Source organism: Guillardia theta (genome assembly GCF_000315625.1).
Source record: "Guillardia theta CCMP2712 unplaced genomic scaffold GUITHscaffold_30, whole genome shotgun sequence".
Lineage (NCBI taxonomy): Eukaryota > Cryptophyceae > Pyrenomonadales > Geminigeraceae > Guillardia > Guillardia theta.
Window position 1 is genome coordinate 94,830 of NW_005434644.1, and position 21,217 is coordinate 116,046.

Consider the following 21,217-nt stretch of genomic DNA (forward strand, 5'->3'; position numbering starts at 1 on the left):
CAAATGAAGCATGCGTAGAAGAAGAGCGAGTTCTTTCAGCGCTGAAAATGATTCCAGGGTTCGAATCCTTTCCACGTCTGTCTTTACATCCCCTTCGCTTGTTTGAATGTACGCCAGGCGAAATTGCCGCAAGTTTGTTGGCTTCTTTGCGCTGTTACAAAAGGCTTCTGCCATTTCGACTAGCACTCTCAACTTTGAGTCGTCTTCTTGCGATAGAATGTCCTCCCAGACCTGATCCAGCTCGGCCTGGTGCTTCACTGCAGACTTGCGGGAGCAAGTCCTGAGGTACTCACGGATTGCCATCAGGACAAGGAAGAAGAGCAGGGCGACCAGTCTGACGTATGCTCCGCTTGATCTCAGCGCAACCTGCATCCCAAACAGAATCGCCGATGACACCGCCCCAAGCTCCAACACCAGGCACTCGTGAATCATCAGAGGGCAAGGGAAGAGCAGCAGGATCTGGAGCAAACAGACTCAGAAGAAGGAGAGGAAGAGACGAGAAGAACCGTGAGGCTCTCGATCAGCGGAGGAGGAGGAGGAGGAGGAGGAGGAGGAGGAGGAGGAGGAGGAGGAGGAGGAGGAGAGGAGATTTTACCATAACTGTTCATGGTCAATATGATAGAAGGGCAGTATAGTTTGCACATTCATCATCTTTCATCCTGATTTTCTCAACCTCTAAATCCGGATTTGTTCACATTTCCTCTCTCTCTCCTCTCTTCACAACCTCCAAGAATTTGCCAAACACCTTGTTCCTTCTTTGCTTCACTCCAGTGCTCTCTGACTTGTACTCTTCAGTTCTCAGATGCACTGATTCCCCAGCCATGACTAGCCCTCCGTCTGACCGCTGGCAGCGATCGCCGCTGAGCGACTCTCCCCTCTCCTCCCCCCGCGAGGATGAAACCACAGGTAACCTGAGAAAGGAAAGGATCAAGTACAGGAGGTCTAAACCTCCGAGGAACCATGCGCTGAGGAAAGATGGTGAAGGAGAGGACGGAGCTGAAGCGCAGAGACCAGGAGCTGAGGATCCCAGAGCAAGAGAGTCGCTGCAGGAGGCGCAGCCAGTCCCCGAGCACGAGTCTCCTGCTCCCCGCAGCAGCACTGGAGTCCTGGCGCTCAACCTGACTGCCATCCGACCTGAGCATCGAGCCGTCACTCTCAACAGCCGCGAGTCCCTCGGGAGCCCTCGGGAGCCGCAGCAGGAGGGGCAACCGCGTCCTCCTAAGACTCCCCGCACTGAGCATACGAGCAGCAGGCAGGAGCGGGAGGGCGAAGGCACAGGACCCGGGGAGAGCAGGTTGTCAGGGATGCAGGAGAGGAGTCGGGCAAGCAGGAGGAGTCAACTGACGTTGACACCAAGGAGCGTCGACACGCCCCGCTCGGGGATCTCCTTCGAAGCTGGATGGAACCTGGAGAAGTGGAAGGCGGAGGCGCTTTGGCTGCGGGAGCAGGTGGAAATGCTGGAGGAGAAAGCAAGGGGGGAGGGAGGAGAAGCGAGCGAGCGGGAGGAAATGCAGAAGCTTCGGCGCGAACTTGCGGAAAGCCAGCAGAAGATGGCGGAGGCAAGCAAGAGGATCTTGAGCTACGAGCGACAGGCAGCGTCTTGGCAGGCAGAGAAAGTCACGCTGCAGCAGGATGTGGTCGGGTGGAAGCAGGCGATCAGCAGCCTGAACATGGAGGCGAAGGCAGAGATCCTCTCGCTGCAGGAGAAGATCGCGAGGGAGAAGGTCGAGAACGCGCGGCTGACGCGAGAGCTCCGAGCGATGCAGGCCAACGGCAACAGCCGAGCTGGCGACAAACAGGTACCCAACAGCGCGAAGAGAGTAGCCAAGGACGAGGACGAGGACGAGGACGAGGAGGTTGGTCAGCTGACCCGCTCCCTTGCAAACGTCCTGAAGCTGCCGGTGGTGACGAAAGTTGTTAAGGGTCTGAAGGGCAGGAAGCAGGAGGAGGAAGATGAGGAGGGGGAGGAGGAAGGACGGCAGGGGAGGAAAAGCCCCATGAGCGAACTGAGGAGGACGGTATCCGAAGTCTCCTCGGCGATGCTTCAGGTTTCCGCCGCGTCGGAGAGAAGTGACTCTCTGCAGCAGAAGGTCTTGAAGTCAGTGGATGAGCTGGAGGAGAAACTCGCCCTCTCCGAGTCTCATTGCTCCCAGCTGCAGTCCCAGCTGCAGGCCACACTGACAACCCTCGAGAGCTCACGGTCGTACGAGGGGGTGATGGAGAGGAAGCTGCTGGAGGAGGAGCGGGAGAAGGAGAGGATGAAGGAGGCGATGGCGGCGCTAGAGGAGGAGGTGAAAGAGTCGAAGAGAATCTTTGAGCAAGTGAGCGCAGAGCACGGGACGAGCATCAGGCTGCTGGAGGAGAAGCAGAAGGAGGAGCTGAGGGCGGCGATCGAGAAGGAGAGGAGAGCATGCGAGCTGGCGATCAGTTCATTGCGAGCCGAGCACGGCAAGGCGCTGATGATGGCGACCTACAGCCTGCAGGAGAAGGACGCGCTTCTGCGAGGGAGGGAGGAGGAGATGGCGAGATCGCACCATGAGGAGATCCAGAGCCTGAAGAGGACGGAGGAGGAGGAGAGGAGGAGGATGGAGAAGGAGCATAAGGCTGAGCTTGAGGAGAGGGAGGAGCGCGTGCGGGAGCTGCTCCTGCTGCACCAGGAGGAGCTTACGAGGGTGCAGGCAGAACACGACGAGCGTACAGAGGCTCTTCAACGGAGGCTCCGAGCATCCGCCGAGCACTCGCAGAGAGTGGACGCAGATCTCAGCAGGTCTGAAGCTGAGAGGAAAGAGGTGAGAAATAGTTTGCGGGGTCCTCGCCAGCCCACCCTCCCCTTCTCCACCTCCTATGACCTTGTCTGACGGGTGGTTTGCAGCTTGGCGACGCGCTGATGAGCTCCAGCTCGGCACTGCGGGCCCTGGCTGACGAGTCGGAGAGGAGGAAGGAGTTGGAGGCGGAGCTGGAGGAGAGCAGGAGGATGTGCGAGGAGTGGAAGAGACTGCTGGAGGAGAAGTCGGCAGTGTGCGAGCAGGTCAGTCAGATGGAGGAGAAGGCTACGCAGAGCCTCGGGATCCTCCGCTCTCAGTGGGACGAGAGTGCGAGGAGGAGGGAGGAGGAGGCTGAGAAGGTGGAGGAGCTGGAGCAGGAGGCGGCCTCCATGGCGCTGCTTCTGACATCGCTGAAGTCTCATGTCGACTCGCTGGTTCTGAAGGCGCAGGAGGAGAAGAAGTCGTGGGGGAGAGAGAGGAGGAGCGCGGAGGAGGAGAGGATGGAGAGGGAGGAGGAGACGAGAGTGCTGGAAGGGAGGCTAAGGGAAGCCAGGCGTCACGGACAGGAGGCGGAGGAGCGGGTCAAGGAGCTCAAGGAGGAAAAGGAGGAGCTGAAGCTGCGCTTGACCGAGAAGGAGAGCAGGATTCGCTCGCTGCAGCAAGTGATCCTGAGCCACGAGCAGCAGCATGAAGAGAGAGTGCGGGAGCTGCAGACGACCAGGAGGGAACTCAACGAGTCACATGATGGGCTGAGGGGTGCGGAGATGGCGAACAAGATCCTGCAAGGAGCTGCAGACGCGCTCCAGCAGAAGCTGCGGGTGGTGGAGGAGCGGCAGTGGGAGGAAGGGAGGAGGAGCGTGGAGGCGGCCAGGGAGCTAGCGGGAGTGAACGCCTCCCTGGCACGAGCTTGCTCCATGCTTGCTATGAGTGAGGAGATGATGAGGCGGCTGTGCGGGGGGATGGAGGAGCTTTCGTCTCGGCACATCTTCTTCATGCAGGAAGCAGCCGCGCGGCATATCGCACTGAGGGAAGAGGTCAAGAGGGAGGAGGAGGAGAGGCAGAGGAGCCGTCGGCGGGAGGAGGAGCTCGCGGAGAAGCTGCGGATAGAGGAGGAGAGGACGAGGGCAACACAGGACAAACTACGGAGGCTACAGAAGGAAGCGGAGGGAAGGGAGAGGGAATGGATGACAGAGCTGCATGCCATGAGGGAAGAGATCGCAAGCAAGGAGGAAGAGCTGCGGGCGATGGAGGAGGAGGTGGTTGAACTCAAGGCCGGAAAGCTGGAAGGAGAGCGAGAGAGGATGACGTTGCGCAAGCTCTTACAGGAGTACGCGGCAGGACGGGAGGAGCTCGAGGAGGAGGTGGAGAGGAAGAAAGCGCACGCGGAGGTGCTCCTACACCTGAGCAGGAGGAACCAGCCAAGCACGAGCGGCGGGAGGATGGAAAGAAGCATCGGCAGGGCGCTGGTGCAGGCGGGGAAGGAGAAGGAGAAGTTGGACCCCTCTCGCAGCTCTCGCTCCAGCCTCTCCACCCCCGAGACGAGGAGGAGCTTGACGGCCGAGTCCCCGTTCGGGAGGAGGGGGCAGGAGCAGCGAGGGGAGAGGAAGAGGGAGCATGGAGAACTACACAGGAGGAGCACCGAGGGCGCGAAGAGGAGGGAGGAGGGAGGAGAGGAGAAGAGCGAGAGGAGGGTAGAGCTCGAGACGCTCCTCAACTTCGCCAGAGGCGTCGAGGCCCTGCAGCACCTTGCGAACTTGAAGGAATGAAGGATGCCTCCTCGTACTATGATCCTCCTCCTCACCCCCTGCCTCCTCGCCCCCCCTTCTCGTCCTCCTCCCTCCCCTCCACTCGTCCTCCTCCCCCCCTGCAACTCCTACAGTTCTGTGCTGCGGTACTTGAAGATGTACTACCGAGCTTCAGTCCTCCTCCCTCCCCCCATCATCGCAGACTCAACAGCATGACGCTAGGCTCCTGCAGGATCTCCTTGAACCGGTTGGAGAACCGGGCGATGCTCGCTCCGGCGAGGATGCGATGATCTGCCGCCCAGCTGATGCGGATGATCTGAATCGAAACCAGGTGAGAGGTAAGGAGGAAGGCGGGAGCTGAGGAGGCCAAAGTGGAAGCAGAGGAGGGAGAGTACAGAATGGAAGGGACGGAAGGAGGAAGAGGAGGACGGGAGAGAGGGGGAGTGGGTCTGGGGTATTCACCGTCCTCTCCTTCAAAGTTCCATCTTTGATGTAGGGCTGCTTCTCTATCTTTCCGATGGCTAACAAGCACCAGTGAGTTCACATTTTCATCGTCGTCGTCCTCCTCCTCCTCCTCCTCCTCCTCTTTGTCCTCCTCCTCCTCCTCCTCTTTGTCCTCCTCCTCCTTTCTGTCCTCATTCTCCTCCTCCTCCAATTGCACTTCCTCGTTCTCATCGTTCTCTCCTCCTCGTTCCCCTCCTCCTCTCCCTCTCACCTCCTATCACAGCTTCCCCCGGATTGAGGATGGGTGAAGTGTACGTCCCTCCGATAGTGCCGATGTTGCTCAAGGTGATGGTTCCTCCCGAGATGTCTTCTTTGCTCAGCTTGTTGGCCCTTGCCTGCTCAACACAATTACAGAGGACATGTGCGAGGCTGGAAGGATGTGGATGTCGAATAGTTGATATCGACAAACATGTCAGGAAAGGGAGTTGGGAGGACAACGACGGTCTGGCACGTCATCAACAGTATGCAACAGATGCGGGAGCACCAGGTTTGTCAGTCTTGCAAGCTCTTCGGCGATCTGTGAGAATGTGCAATCCTGTCAGGAAGAATATAGAGGGAAGAACGCATGATCTTACCTGAACGATGGAAAGCTCTTGTACATTCTTGATGTTGGGAACAACCTGCACCATCTCCTCACAACCTCGTTTTGCTCGCATGCAGAACGCTCTACCAATCCTGACGGGGAGTCGACTGCGATGCCAACATTGTGACGTTTTCTGTGGATGATGTTGTTGAGGTCTGCTGAAAGACTTGAGTTGATCTGCAATCATACTCATCTCAATCTTCTCGTCAGATCGTTCTAGGTAAGACCTCGGGAAACTCCAGCAGCGCTTGAGAGAGAGATTTGATCAGGAACGGCATGTATGTCAGCTTGACTCCGTTCAGACTTTTCTGCTCGGAGAAAGAACAAAATCAGAGGACTACCAAGTTGCACATCTAGATCAACAGCTGTCTTTCAACATGTCAGAGATGCAATCATCGCACAGCACACATCTGAGCCAAGAGCCAAGTGACCTCTCTTGCCAAGAGCGCTTTGAGCTCCACCAAACGATCTATCTCATAATCCTCGCTGAATCCGAAGTGAGGGATGGAGGACTGAGCCTGTTGATCACCACCGTGAGAGACAACATCCATCGCCGTGGCGCAAGCCAAGAGGCTTCCGCAGCATCAGGGCATGCCGACGTACTTGCATCGTCTTGATCATGGCGCGAGTGTACCCTCGGATCGGAATATGCACATCCTCCAAAGAGCGAGTTTCCGCCGCCTGGACGGCAGACATCCATCAGTCAACCCGCCCGGCTCCTTCGTTCGCGCTGGTTACCTTGCTAGCAGACTGCACCTCCTCCCGCTGGTCGGGCTCTGACTTGTGCTGATCGGCTTGCAGGGCGAGAGTCTGAGAGGGCACCTCCTCGAGGACGGGTGACTTGCCCACATACCTTAACAAATCCTCCTGCATCGACGCTCCTCTCTCAGAACATGAAGGAGGAGCAGACGAAGAGGAAGAGAGCTGGGGAGAGCAAGCTCAGCATGCTACCTTCATGATCCTGCCTCCTCGTCCTGACCCCTGCACACTCTTCAGGTCGATTCCGTTGGTCTTCGCGATCGCCCGGACGGCTGGAGTAGCCAGCGGCTTCAGTGGAGCACCCGATGGGTCTGAGTCGCGGGGAGAGGAGGGATCATGGGACGCCACTGCAGGCGCCCCTTCCTCTCCTGCTGCTGAAGTCTCGATCGCTTCTGCATCGTCCTCGTCCACCGAAAGGCCCCCAGATCCTTTTTGTCGAATGTCCAGCAAAGGTTTGCCGACATGCGCTACATCGCCTACCTTGTAGTGCAGCTTCGCGATGACACCGTCGTACCTGCTCGGGATCTCCACCGTCGCCTTGTCACTTTGAACTTCACAGACTGGATCGAACGCCTTGACCTCGTCGCCGACCTTCACAAACCATTGAAGAACCTCCGCCTCTGAGATGGAAGGATTTCAGTCCAACACACGCTCCCTTCACTTCAACTGCTAACACTCTACCTGTTATGCCTTCCCCGATGTCTGCAAGTTTGAATGGGACGATCTTTCCCGTGGACTGCGTTTGATTTGCAAACCCCCTCAACCCCCCACGCTTCATTGCAAAGTTCAAGCTTCTAGTGCGAGCCTTTACACCTCGGTGTGCGAACGAATGTAGCTTGGCGGTGTTGCCTGCCATCATAAGTCCATTTCTAATCACACTGTACAAGGAAAGTCGGTGTCTGAGCATAATCTAATTCTTCAAGTCTTCGTCCTCTGGAATTGATCAAGCAGGTTTTGGATTCGTTTCCTGTCAACAGCAGCAAGTCAGCCATAAACCAAACAACATTTCTCTCTCTCATCTGTTTTTGATTTGTCCTTTGTCGCATCTTTTCTGTTCTACTGATCCTCCAAGACAATACATTCGTTCTTTCATTGACCCTTTTCTTTCCCCGTGCTTTACTTTTCGTTGCTAACTTCGTGGTCAGGTTTGGATATCTCTCCCTCCCTCCAATCATGCTTCCCTCTGCACTCGCTGACATTCGTCTATCTTCATGCTCTATCCTCTATGCTCCATCCTCTATCCTCTATCCTCTGTGCTCGTCTCCTTGCTCCTCTCTGTTTCATCTCCCCTGTCCATTGTTCCGATCAGTTTTCTTTGTTGCATGTTGCGGCCGACACCTGACCCCTACCCCAACAAGAAACATCCCCACCCTGTCTCCTTCCACATGTTCATTATACACTTATTTTTTCTTTGAAATTTCAAATATTATACACAAACAGTATGTTGATTTTTTTAAAATTAGTGTAAAATTGATCAGTACCCCTGCAATTATGGCTACTACCCCTCGATCTAGCCTCCCGCAACAAACTGACTGACGTACTGATTTTTAACTTAACTTTGAGTAAAGACCGTACTTTTGCCGCGCCAACTCAGTTCCGTTGCGCGGCCCGCCGGGCAGCAGTGACTGGGGCCCGTCGGCCGGGCGGCCGGGCGGCGCGCCGGCGAGCAGCGGCCGGGCCGCCATCCGATCACGTAGGGTCGTCCGAAGTTGGTTTACAGAAGAGTTTTGTGACTCTGTAATACAGTCAGGTCTTTACTCAAAGTTAAGTTAATGTAAGAACTCAGGTTCTGACAAACCTCTCAGAAGTTCTTTCAGACGCGATAAGTTCAAGGGATGCGTCTAATCAGGTTGTGAACCATGTGAAGCCTGCAGGTCCAAGCTAGTGGGCTGGAGCTTAGTCTGTGACTTAGAAGATCCGGTTGGTTGGAGCCTGGGGAAGCTGAGGCGGCGCCGGAGGAATCAAGAGGCGCCGGCTGTCGAAGAGGCAGCACTCGTACAGTGGTGGAAGTAAGGCGGTGGTGTGTGAAGGGAAGCTGTTTGGTTGGTCTTGCTGCTACGAGTGTTGGGAATAAAGTGCTGGGGATTGTTGGGAAGTTGATCTGAGTTATCTGAGGTGTTTGGTTGGCTGTGAAAGTCATTGGTGTCTTCGTGCGCACATCATCTGTGAGTCTTGGTCTTTGGACTTATCAGTCAGCTGTTGAGCTGTTCTACTAGTCATTCATCTGTGCACAGACTCTAGGAGTCAGGAATTGATTCCAATACAAAAAGAAAATTTTCTTTTTGTATCCACGAACAAAGGAATACAAAAAGACTCTACGATAACATTCCAAGGACAACGAGTTTAAGGGCTCTTGGTCTTTGTGCGTCGAATTGACAACGAGTTTGAAGGCTCTTTAAGTTATACTGTACGCTGTTACTCATTTTTTTTGGAACGGTATTGGTAACTCCAAGTTGACGATCATGAGCATGAGCATGCCAGATCTGCAAGAGGAGTTGAAACGAAGCCATGGTGATGTTCAGGTCGACAAGCTGAAGCATGGGAAGGTTACCTCCAAGGAAAAACTCGAGGACCTGTTCCTTCCTTTCTCAGGTGCCATGAGTCGTTTTCGTCCGAATCTTGGGGCTTGTTTCTTAAAACTGTTGGACTTGTTTCCGATTGACGAGACTGGATCGTTTGTTGGAGAATTTCATGAAATGTGGGAGTCGTCTCCAGAAGGTCTAGAAAAATTCTCTTCGCTGGAGTGGAAGATTCAGGTCACGGCGTTGTTTCTGCATGCTGGGTACATTTGGAAGAATGGGAAGAAATTCAAGGATGCTCTTGAGAAGTTTAAGAAGTTGCGAGGAAAATTCGAGGAGGCAATCGCAGCCAGCGAGGATGTGAATGATGGTGCTTCAGAGGATGGAGAGATGGGTAATCCACTCGATACATCTGTGGTTTTCTCTCCACACAAGTACCAAATATCACCGAGGTTGTTCAGATCCTCAGCTGATCGACAGGAGGTGGAAGTCTTATTTGAGGATATTGCTGAGGTACTTGTCAGCACGAACAGTTATTTTCGAGTTAAGCTAAAGGATGATTTCGACATAGAGTGGCAGATGTCAGGAGGAGGCAACTATCCTTTGGCATTCTTCAAAACTTTGGCACTGGTACGCTGGAATGTAAAGCAACGAAGTGGAGCTGAGCTTATCGAGCTTACTGAGGACGAAGGGAGAGATCAGCTCAGAGCGCTAGCGAAACAGCCACTTGAGTCTGAAGAAGCCTTCTGGAGGAACGTGGACAAAATCAAGCTACTGTTTAAGAATCTCAAGGATAGTATTCAAGGTGTTGTGGGGGCACACCAAAGGATGGGGCCGTTAGAGATCCAGATCGCTGAACTCTTGCATGCCAGGTGTAAAGAATCGACTTGTGAATCGTTGCAGTCATTGGCATTGAATAGAGAATTGCGAAATTGGAAGAAGAGTAATATGAGACCAGAAAAGATTTCTCTCGACGAAATATTCCACTGGGGGCGCATCTTAAAAACTAGAAGCAAGACGACTACGACCGTGACGCCCGCGATGGATGCGAAGGGAGACGTGTCAGTGGTGAATATCACTGTGGCAAGTGAACCGTTGGTACCGAATGAACCGCAGGCTGTCGGAGAAGTTGCAGTGGGCAAGAAGAGATCCTCGGGGTCAGGCGAAAACAGTGGTCAAGCGGATTCGGGAGAGAATTCTCACGTCGATCCCAAATGGTATGGTAATTACCCAGTTCGTGGGAGTATACCTCCATCATATCCTCAAGGTATCATGTTTCCCAGCCAAGACCCGTTTTTCAATTTCTATGCTCAAGGTCAACCCTCTATGTATCCATTTCCTATCCAAGGTCCGGTCGGGAACGTCCCAACGTTTTACCAGGCTTCTGGTCAAGCTCCTTCAGGACCTGGTAGGACGGGACAAGATCAGGCGGCGTTTGACCCTAGCTCATACCGTGGTGGTTTCCCTGGCCGCGGAGGCGAGGGGGACGGCGGACCTAACCATACGGGTTACCGTGGCAGGGGAAGGAGGAATCAGGATGGGTACCATAATGGAGGGAGAGGAAGTTTTAAAGGAGGCTATGGAAGAGGTCAGGGTGGACAGAAAGGACATGGAGGCAAAGGTTGGAAGGGTGGTCGAGGTCATGGAAATTTCAATCACAACCACAACTACAATAACAACAACTACAATCAAAATAATGGCAACTACAAAAATCAGCGGTTTAACCCTCGAGGGGTTGAAAGTGAACAACCGTCATCTGTCTTGCAGAATTTGTTGTCAGGGGGAGTTGTGGACGCTGAAACCACGCGCAAGATGGGGGAAGCGTTGATTCAGGCAGCTCAACGCATGGCAGCGAATGCTTCTTCAAGTTCACACAGTCACCAGCAGAAGGCTGACGCAGACGGCCAGCGGAATGAGTCAGAAAAGAAATCTTCTGTTCCTGCAAATCCATTTGAACGCTCATCGGCCCAGAATGCAACGGAATCTGCATCACAGGCTAATCGAAGGCAAGGAGCGTGGAAAGCAAATTTCACATTTGGTCTCGACTCCACGTCTACCATCGAGGAATTGCAGGAAATTGCATTGCAGGTAAAGGAGAAAGAAGGAGCTGGAGGCCATACGTTCTTGCTGGACTCTGGTGCTAATATCTCCATGGTCAAGGAAGAGTCTATGTTGTTTGATGTCCAAGCTGGACCTGAATTTCAGGTGCTTACCGCTGGAGGTACTGTCGTCTGTGATAAGGTTGGAAAATTACGACTGCAACTGGTTTGTCCAACAACTAACACATGTCTGGACGAGATTATTGTCAACGTTCGCGTATGCCCGCTTGTCCCGATATCGTTGCTTAGCTTGGATGATGTTCTTGGGACTGACTACCACATGTTATCACGGGGCTCCAGGAGTGCCCTAAAGTCTTACATTTGCTCAGAAGATGGTGCATTGAAAATCGATGTATTCCAACGAGATAGGTTGTACTTTTTGCAGACGGTTTTCATGGGAGATGGGAAGATTAGTGTGGCGTGCAACAGTACAACCTCTTGCGCTGGTACGAGCAATGGTGATAATTACAGTGGGGGTCCATCAAGTTTAGTGACTCTCAAGCCAGAGGAGAACATGTGTGAGCAGTCCCGATTGTCAGCTGCGACAGAATCGGCCATCTGGCACCTTCGGCTCGGACATCTGGAAGCAAAGATTCAAAAATTACTAGCCGATTCGGTGAAGTATGTCACGTACGACAGGCGCCTAAAGAAATCTCCTTGTCACACCTGTAGAATAGCAAAGTTCGTCTCACGGCCGATCCATCGACAGTCGGATTTCCGACAGGAGCGGGCATCAGAGGTCAATCAAGTCTGGCATATGGATTTGAAAGACGTAATTGTACAATCCGAGCCTGGTGGTTATAGATATTTCTTGATCATTGTGGACGTCTTTTCGGGATTTGTGCGAGTAAGACCTATGCGCACGAAAAGTCAGACGACTGCTATCCTCAAGGAAATACTGTTACAAGAGGATCGTGACAGCTCTCGTCCTAAGGTACAGAAGATTGTATCTGACAACGGTTCAGAATTCAGCTCTGTGGAGCTGGAGAGCTTTTTCGTTGATCATGGGATACGACATGACAAAATTCCAGAGTACTCTCAGGTCTACAATGCGTTCGCTGAACGTGGAATCAGAAGCGTAATGTCCATTCATCGGACGTTACTACGTCAGAGCGGAGTACCCCGGAGCAAATGGGAATATTCCGTACAGCAGGCAGTTTTACTGTACAACATTCTGCCTAGTGGACGAAATCTAGGGTATTCCTCACCATACTTGATATATACAACAGAGCAGTTTGACTATCGCAAGCTCAAGGTTTTTGGGTGCAGCACCTTCTTCAAGAATGAACTACGCACGTCAAAGGTGGATGATCCAGCAATTCATGGTTTAAATCTGGGAAACGCGTGCGCTTTCTCTGGATATAAGGTGGGGTATTTGGTTTGGGATATCGAGCATGATAGAATCGTCCATACGAATAATCTTACGTTTGACGAGATGTATTTTCCATTACGTTGCCGACGTTTTCAGGCATCTAATGTGGAGGATGAATTGTTGAAGGAACTAGTACCTTGTGCACCAGTGGCATCTGACGACGACGAAGACTCCTCGGAAAATGCGAGTGAAACAGAATTGCAAATTCCTGAGGAAGTTGCAACGTCTGGCAGGAAGCGACACTGTCAGGGAGGCTCTGGTCCTGACGCAAGTGAAGTTTCCGCGAGCAAGCGCCTCCAATTGGAATTTCCACCTTCCTCGGTCCAAGGCCTAACATCTGGAGATCAACGGGAGGATACAGGAGAGCATCGGTTGAGGGATGATACCGAATATGTGCCTGACGGTGCAATGTCTCCAGTTCCTCCAGCAGGCAGAAGAACACGGAGGGATTTCAAGGCGGAGCGAGGGGTCTTGGAAAGCAAATATGTCAATCGAGATGTCGAAGTTCTTGTAAATGGTCAAGTAGAGCAAGGCAAAATTTTGCAGATGGTTTTCAAGGAGGGAAAGTTTCTCGCGCGGATTGTTTTCCCAACTCTCGACAATTACTGGGTGTTACGGTCTGTCACTGATCCTGACATCAAGTTTTTGGAACAAACCGAACAGAAGGCAATGGTGGTGCTTACAAGTGGGGAGACAATATCAGAGGTCTGCATGTTAGCAGATTATTACTCGTGCAGCTTTCCACCGAACGTCTTTGGTGATATGACCGACCATACCAAGGTTTTTAAACCCTGTCTTGATCGTGCAGCGGATGAGATCAAGGATGTTGTCGAAGCTACAGTTGGGGGTTCGCCTGAAGTGGTTGTACTTTCCCAGCACAAGAAATTTCCACAGTATCTGCAAGTTACACATATTGTGCAGGGGTCGACTGAATCTGAAGAGATCTTGTATGTTTGGGACAGGGGGGAAGACAGGACAAGCCTTCAGCCAGCATCCCAGCGTTTTGTTCCAGTATGGAGGGATGAGATGTACAAAACTCGTTTACAGCATGTCGATCCTGTGTCATCTGCCCCACAGGTCAGTGCTAATGTGGACCCTACTTTCAGGGATACGCGTCTTCTTGTGGCGAATCTAGCGTTGGTCTCTCCCGTATGGGACGCGGTGGAGCTGGCGTCTGACCTGTTATCTCTGATGTCTTCCGACCGTGACAATCCAGCTGCAATGCCTGAGAATCAGGCAGATTACGCGATGACAGCGGCTTGCGATGCAGGAGATGTGGAGAACGAAAGTAGTTTTGACAAGTTACCAGATCCCAAGACAAGGTCAGAGATGTTACGTCGCCCGGATCGGCATCTTTGGGAGCAGGCTGAAAAGGAGGAAATTGCGAAGATCGAAAGTCGTGGGGTCTGGGAAGTTGTTACGCGTGATCAGAAAAACAGGGAGTCAAATCATTCTGTACTTGCTCGCGCCTTGTGGGTGTATGCTTCAAAACGAGACTTGAAGGGCAAGATCTTGAAACGAAAGGGGCGGCTAGTTATCATGGGCAACTTACTTCCTTCATCTGAAGAATTGTTTGCACCGACTACATCGTTGGACAATATCCGGCTCTTGCTGAGCATCGCGGCAGGCAACCGTTGGAGAATCACATTCAGGGATATCTCTGCTGCTTTCTTGTATGGTGACTTGGAGGTTCCTGTGTATTTGATTCCTCCAGATATCATGAGTCTTCCTCCTGAGTGCCTCCTCAAAGTCTTGAAGTCGCTCTATGGACTTCGCATTGCACCAAGGAGATGGTATCTTAAGTTCACGCAGGTGTTGAAGACGGTGGGAGCAAGTGGGATAGGACATGATGAGATCATCTACCGATACTCCAACTGTGCGGGGGACGTCTTGCTTCTGACTGTCTTCGTGGATGACTTACTCATTGTCTCTCAAACTGAAGCAGTTAAGATTGAGTTTCTTGAGAAGCTCAACACAGTATTCGACTTTTCGGGGAGTGAGGCAACAGGTACCTTCTTGGGCATTAAAATAGAACAGAATGACGATCAGGGTCGGATAACTTTGTCACAACAGCATTTCATTGAAAAGATTGTTGAACGCTTTGAAATCGTTGCCAGAGGTGTCAAAACGGTATTACCTGGTCACTATCTCAAGACTTATCACTTGGAGGGTAAGTTGTTGAACAAGAAGGAAGTCCGCACTTATCAGAGTCTTCTGGGGTCCATTCTCTACGTGGCAAATTGTACGCGGGTTGATATCGCATTCGCGACGAGCGTCCTTAGTCGCTTTGCTCGGGCTCCTAGGCAGTGCGATATGGATGCCTTAATTCATCTTCTACAGTACCTTTACACTACTCGGGAGGTTCAGATCGTATACCATTGTCACGGAGTATCTTACCACCAGGAGTGTTTTGTCAATGAGATGATTGCATTCAGTGATGCTGGTTGGGGTACCGAGATTATTACGAGACGGAGTCAAAGCGGATATGGAATCGTTCTGAATGGTGGGGTAGTCGTCTTCGGTTCAAAAATGCAGAAGGTTGTTGCCCTGAGTTCTTCAGAAGCTGAAATTTATGCTGCCACCACCTGCGCGAAACTAGTCAAGCTTTATAGAAATCTCTTGGGTCAGATGGGATTTACGCAGACTCGTCCTACTCTCTTGCTAATCGACAATGAACCATGTCTGAGGCTTTTGTGGGACAAGCGAAGTTATAGTCGACTCAAACACATTGATATTCGAACGAAGTATGCTGTTGATTTGGTAGAAAAGGACGAGCTCTATCCAGAAAAGATTCATACTTCTTATCAGCCTGGTGATTTGCTGACGAAAGTTCTGCCTTTGAATCGGTGGAGGCTCCTTGGTGAATTTCTCTTCGGAGACCCCTTACCGGATATGCTGCTCTGAGGATGCTCGCCTGTCATGCTCTCTGCGCTTCTGTCAGGGACAGTGCTACTCTGTTCCCATGCCGTCAGTCGCCAAAGTTGTATGCCCCGTGTGTGATTGACGGTGATCCGAGCTCCAGTCTCCGACAAGGAGATTCAACCGATCCTGCTGCGGTGGCTTCCAGGCTTTATCTTCCGTCTTTTCTCCGATTCAGGGAGGGTGTCTCGGACCCTTGCCACCGAGTCCGTGTCGCTCGAGAATTGTCAGTCTTCCGTCTTCTATCCGATTCAGGGAGGGTGTCTCGGGTGATGTCACCGAGGAGACTCTCATGGAGAACGTGAAGGAATCGGATGAATCGGAAGGAGGATAAAGACAGACACGTCTTCCTCAAGCCTGTGGCTAGCTGCAACCAAGACATCTGTTCTAGGTTAGTATCTTAGAAACTCGCTCATCCTGATCTATGGAACCCATGACGGTAGTGAACGATGAAATTGAATGGCCAAAAAAAAAAAAAATGAAAATTGAGAAAGAAATGACGGATGAGTCGAGATCGATAAGTCATGTGGTTGAAATGAAAGCGCTGACGTCAAAAATGATTGTGCCTTGGCAAAACAATGATCCCCGGGGTAGATAGGATAGAAAGGGCCCATAGATTAGAAACGAGAAAATTGTGTTCAAAACAATCAGAGATCAATCAATGCATTGCAAGAATTCTGAACCTGATCTCTGGAGCTTGATTGGAATTCTAAATTCTTGGCATCATCAATGGGTGGAGATGTCTTCATTGCTCAATGCGCAAGCTTCAGAGAGGTCACATGATGACCAATCCCATCATGAGGATCAGGTTGAAGAGGAGGAGGAGCTGTCTGACTTGAAAGATGCAGATGTGTTCAGGACTTAGTCTTGAACTGACACTGCAGGCAGCTGGGAAGAGTTTATGATGGAAGGTGAGGAGGAGCACAGGTGCATGCGGACAGCGCAGGCGGATGAGGAGCGTCTCTGTGGCATGCGGATGGTACAAGCTGAGGAACCCGTGTGCACGAGCCTCAGGATGCGCTAGAGGAGGACAGCGCAGGTGCTGCAGGAGTGCTGCTGAAGCGCAAGCGCTGGAGGAGCAGCGCAGGCCCTACGATGGTGGGGAGAAGCCGCAGCGGTGCACTGTTGGCGGGGTGCGACTGCACTGCATCCGCAGCGCAAGCGGAGGAGGAGCGCAGGTGTCACAGGAGGAGAAACGCAGGTGCACCAGGGTGCACACTTGAAGCGAAGGAGGAGCGCAGGAGGCATGCAAGATGGGGGATGAGCCTGTGCAGAACGGTTGATGGAGTGGTAGCAGCAAGATGACCTTGGAGAGGAGAGCAGCATGGAAGTCAGCTTGGGAAAGATGTTGATGGTCAGGTGATGGGAGCAGCTGACAACGCTGCAAGAAGCTAGAGCGAGCGTTGGAAAGGAGGACATCGCAGGGGACAGCTGCTTAGCTGTCAAGCAGATGATTTTGACAAGCTGAGAAGGTTGCAGCCTTCTGACTTGCTTCCCAAAGGGAGGGTGTAAGAACTCAGGTTCTGACAAACCTCTCAGAAGTTCTTTCAGACGCGATAAGTTCAAGGGATGCGTCTAATCAGGTTGTGAACCAAGTGAAGCCTGCAGGTCCAAGCTAGTGGGCTGGAGCTTAGTCTGTGACTTAGAAGATCCGGTTGGTTGGAGCCTGGGGAAGCTGAGGCGGCGCCGGAGGAATCAAGAGGCGCCGGCTGTCGAAGAGGCAGCACTCGTACAGTGGTGGAAGTAAGGCGGTGGTGTGTGAAGGGAAGCTGTTTGGTTGGTCTTGCTGCTACGAGTGTTGGGAATAAAGTGCTGGGGATTGTTGGGAAGTTGATCTGAGTTATCTGAGGTGTTTGGTTGGCTGTGAAAGTCATTGGTGTCTTCGTGCGCACATCATCTGTGAGTCTTGGTCTTTGGACTTATCAGTCAGCTGTTGAGCTGTTCTACTAGTCATTCATCTGTGCACAGACTCTAGGAGTCAGGAATTGATTCCAATAGTTAAAATCACTGACTCAGTATCGGAGGACAATCAGGAGAGTCAAGGAGGCTTGACCCTGACACTGTCGCACAGGCCAAACGGCGAGAAGAGAAAGACAGCGAGAACCAAACCCAATCCTGCCGACTGCTGCCCCCCACTGCCAGACGGTGCGCACTGGACAAACAGTCACCGGGTGTGACCCCGGCGTTTGAGTTTTGTGCGAGCATGTTCAGTCAGTGCCAAGTTCGGAGCCGGGCCCCGCAGTGACGGTGCCATGATCATCCGACATGATAGCCCGTCCCGGCCGGCCCGGAGTCGGGCCCGGCGGCCCCGAGCCGACTCGCATTGAATGCCCCGGTGCCGCAGGCAGGATCAGATCGGACCATCATGGGCCGAGCGGCACTCAGTTGACTTGCCAGTTGAACTGGCGGGCCGGACTCGGGAGCCTCGGGGGCACTGGCAGGCTGCGTGTCGGACTCGGGCGCGGCGGGAGTCGGAACTCGGAACTTAAACTTCGGACAGTGACTCGGAAGTTCGCAAGAGTCTTTACTCAAAGTTAAGTTAAATCAGTACGAGGCCCTCACAATCAGGCCATACGTCATCCGATCTTGTCATCTTCAACCGTAATAAAACCTCGCTCAATTTTAAAGTCCTTCATCACCCCTATTTCTCTAGGCACAAAGGGGGGTATATACATTTTTTTTTAAAAGTGACTTTTGCTGGGACATGAATATAAGGGGACAAGAGTCTTGTCTTATTATTACCCACTACGGACCCTAACCGTACCCTACCCTACCCTAATCCTACCCTAACCTTACCCTATCATTCCCTATCATTCCTATCATACACTACCCTACCCTACCCTACCCTACCCTACCCTGGAGTCCACTGGCATTTTATAGAGCACCCTTCATCTTCGAAATGAGTGAAATTCCATGAGGGCAAAACTACACACCCCATGCCCCACCCACCCCTACCTCCTTCTCTCCTACAAACCCACCCTGCCCACCCCCATCACCCCTCTCAAATAAAAGGACATTTTACAAGAGACCCTACCGGGATCTTTCTGGAGTCCAGTTCGAAACAGAGGGGGGTAGGGTACGGTAAAACTTCTAATAAAATTAACGATAGTACGGAGGTGGGGTGTGTTAATCAGGAAAATGGGGGGTGAGGGTTCCCAAGAGGCCGTACAGGCTGTTCTAAAAATGAGCCAGTTTTAACTTAAAAAGGTTTTAATCCTTGCAAGTTTTTAGTTAATGAGCTCCATGGCGGAGCGCCGGTGGAATGCAACTTGATAGAGGGAGGGGAGGGAGGGGAGGGAGGGGAGGGAGGGGAGGAGGAGGTTGTTACAGATGGGGCTCGACAAGAATTTTGACTGAGTGCAGGAGAGCTGGTGAGGTAGCAGGTTATAGTGGTAGGGAAAGAGGCAGGGTAAGCAAAGCGGTTGATATCACTATAGAACAGAATTTAACCGCAGGAAGCGTAACGCGGGGAGCGGTAGGCGTTGAAGGGAAGGTGGATTGGATAGTGAGGAGATAAGATCACATACATGTGGCACACAGCTGGAGATGAAGTTAGGCCTAGAGGGGTCTTACTGTATGTAGGAACGATGTTGGGAACACACCTTAGTTGATATCGAGTTTACTTCCTCTGGGTTGCCAGTGACCCCGCATAGATTGAATTTGAGAACACACGCTGTGACATTTGAGAGTTTTGGTACCACTCCACTTGAGGAAGGCACTGACCTAGCCATGCATCATTGACACTTCGTCCTGGTTGATATCAACTGACAATCTTGCACCAGGTGCTTTAACCTGAACTTGCATGGCCATCGTTTCCTGATCACCCTGTGCTCAACAATGTCACTGCCATTTTCTGTTCATTACTTTGACTCGGCTGTCGAGCCATCCAGTCCATCTCCTCCGAACCTTTACGCCTCCAAGAGCGACAAGGTAGAAGGCAAGTCCTGTAGCAGGTGCAGGAGCCACAAGATCAAGTGCGATCGCTACCGGCCGTGTGGGAAGTGCCTGAGGGTGGGCGCCGCATCGGACTGCGATGCGATCCGAGACATGACGACCTGTCTTATCTGCAAGCGAGCGAAGCTCAAGTGTGACCGGCAGCGACCTTGTGCCTCCTGCATCCGTCGGGGGAAGGAGAAGCACTGCATCAACAGCGACGGCTTCCAGGCGCTAGTTGAGCAGACACAGCAAGCAAGCATGATCGATCGCCCGCTGCCCTTGAGCCTGTCGATGATCATCAAAGATATGCCCCTGCCCGACCGAGACGCCAAGACAGGCTTGTTCGGTCCGTTCATCATGCGCGTCTCTCGTTCGGGGTACAAGCCCACAGTCATGCAGTACATGTTGAACTCGATGGGGACAGAGCTGCGGTCGGTCTTGCACGACATCTTGGAGGCGGTGTTGCTGCTGCAAGGGTCGCAGACCTCAAAGAGACTTGACAGAGTCTGCTTCCAGGACTTCCAGCCGATACAGCCAGTCTTGAACATGGAGGACAAGGACGATAGCGTGAACATCTGCGATGCCTTGAGCCTGGATAGATGTCGAGACGCGGTCGGGTGCTGGAAGGTCTTCTGGGCACCAGGAGCGAACGACCGCGAGCAGATTCAGATGAATGCTGCGTTGGGAAAGCTGATGAATCGAAACCCGGAGGAGCTGCTGGCGCGAGCGGGGTCGAGCGAGTGGGACTTCCCGTCCTCGGACATCGAGTTTCTCTGCCTTATCTTGGACGACATCTTAGGAGCGATGGACGACAAAATTTTCCGCTATCACAGGCTATGCAGGAAATCGAGGACGGGGCAGCTGGAAGAGTCGTTCCTAGTGCGGGTCCTGTCCACGAAGGAGAGGGACTTGACCGGCAAGGTCGTGTCCACAACCAACGTGGTGGAGGTGATCAGTCCTGAGGAGTGGGACAGGATACACGCTGATCCGAAGCGCCGGTACTGCTGCTGCTGCTCCCCTCCCTCGCCTCGCACTTGCTGCCCAACCTCTCCCTGGCTCCGCTACTTTGACTTGCGATCTCAGGAAAATCTACATCCAACTCCGCGAGTTTCTCGACAACGAGGTTCCAACGGGGGAGGAGCTACTGAGCGAGCACATTCGTGATCAGGTTCGTCTTGCTTTGAGTACCTCCTTGCTCCTCAAATGTACATGCCAGCTCTTCTCGGAGCACTTCGCAGCTCTGAATCAGTCCTCTGAGGGGCAGCTGAAGCTTGCAAGGGTTGCGGAGTTCTTAAGGCAACGCTTCCAGCAAATCATCTCGCTGGCCAGCATGAAGAAGCAGGCGATGTTGGCCCATGGCCGAGCGATTGCTGCACAGCAGGCGAGCAGAGCATGAAGGTGAGGAGAGGGAAGAAGGTTTGATCTGAGAAGTGAGTATATCAATTGAAGTTTTTGTGAATTTTGACCCATGAGCGTCTGGTTAGTCCATCAGCCACGCATGCGGTGGTTGTCCCTGCCCTCCTGACAGCATAACTTCACATGTGATCACCGCCAGCGCGCCACACTCCTCCCCCCTCCCCCCCGTCCGGATCATTCCCCTCCTGTTCCTCCTTCTCATCATCATCACCATCACCATCATGATCGTCGTCGTCGTCGTCGTCATCATCATCATCATCATCATCATCATCATCATCATCATCATCATCATCATCATCATCATCATCATCATCATCATCATCATCATCATCATCATCATCATCATTATCATCATCATCGTTATCACTCTCTATTTCCCGCTTCCTCCTCCTCCTCCTGCTCATTCTCATTCTCACCGCGAGCATTTGACAACACGTGTTGCGCTGCCAGCTTCACACTGAACGAGGTTCGAGGGTCTGCAATTTTGGCCTGGAGTAAGGAAGATGAGATGGAGATTGGCAGAGAAAGAGAAGATGAGAAGAGAACGAGAGGGACAAGGAGGAGAAGCAGAGAGGGCGAGAGAGAGGGAGAGGGAGGGGG

At 52.5% G+C, this 21,217-nt stretch overlaps 5 protein-coding genes across 5 annotated transcripts; 3 read left to right on the forward strand and 2 right to left on the reverse strand.

Annotated features, from left to right (window-relative positions):
* Positions 1-83: 83 nt before the first annotated feature.
* On the reverse strand, positions 84-432 carry GUITHDRAFT_107603 (hypothetical protein; the record flags this gene model as incomplete). The annotated part of the gene is made up of 2 exons (XM_005833323.1): positions 84-179; positions 232-432. 2 exons carry the CDS (start codon positions 430-432, stop codon positions 84-86), a joined length of 297 nt encoding a protein of 98 aa, XP_005833380.1.
* A 389-nt stretch (positions 433-821) lies between these two features.
* On the forward strand, positions 822-4,531 carry GUITHDRAFT_107604 (hypothetical protein; the record flags this gene model as incomplete). Its single annotated transcript, XM_005833324.1, has 3 exons — positions 822-1,294; positions 1,358-2,789; positions 2,873-4,531. The coding sequence occupies 3 exons, from the start codon at positions 822-824 to the stop codon at positions 4,529-4,531; spliced, it is 3,564 nt and encodes a 1,187-aa protein (XP_005833381.1).
* A 119-nt stretch (positions 4,532-4,650) lies between these two features.
* On the reverse strand, positions 4,651-7,325 carry GUITHDRAFT_94276 (hypothetical protein). The gene is made up of 12 exons (XM_005833325.1): positions 7,038-7,325; positions 6,549-6,976; positions 6,354-6,464; positions 6,201-6,254; positions 6,029-6,115; positions 5,825-5,905; positions 5,685-5,774; positions 5,590-5,634; positions 5,499-5,531; positions 5,226-5,349; positions 4,973-5,031; positions 4,651-4,826 (listed from the first exon to the last, which is right to left on the reverse strand). The coding sequence occupies exons 1-12, from the start codon at positions 7,261-7,263 to the stop codon at positions 4,704-4,706; spliced, it is 1,461 nt and encodes a 486-aa protein (XP_005833382.1). The 5' UTR covers positions 7,264-7,325; the 3' UTR covers positions 4,651-4,703.
* A 7,743-nt stretch (positions 7,326-15,068) lies between these two features.
* On the forward strand, positions 15,069-16,106 carry GUITHDRAFT_152343 (hypothetical protein). The gene is given in 3 exon segments (XM_005833326.1): positions 15,069-15,450; positions 15,525-15,730; positions 15,741-16,106. 2 exon segments carry the CDS (start codon positions 15,253-15,255, stop codon positions 15,597-15,599), a joined length of 273 nt encoding a protein of 90 aa, XP_005833383.1. The 5' UTR covers positions 15,069-15,252; the 3' UTR covers positions 15,600-15,730; positions 15,741-16,106.
* Positions 16,107-19,045: 2,939 nt separating this feature from the next.
* Positions 19,046-19,519, forward strand: GUITHDRAFT_152345 (hypothetical protein; the record flags this gene model as incomplete). The annotated part of the gene is made up of 1 exon (XM_005833327.1): positions 19,046-19,519. A coding segment is annotated over one exon (247 nt), but the record flags the coding sequence as incomplete, so codon positions are not given.
* Between the last annotated feature and the right edge of the window lie 1,698 nt (positions 19,520-21,217).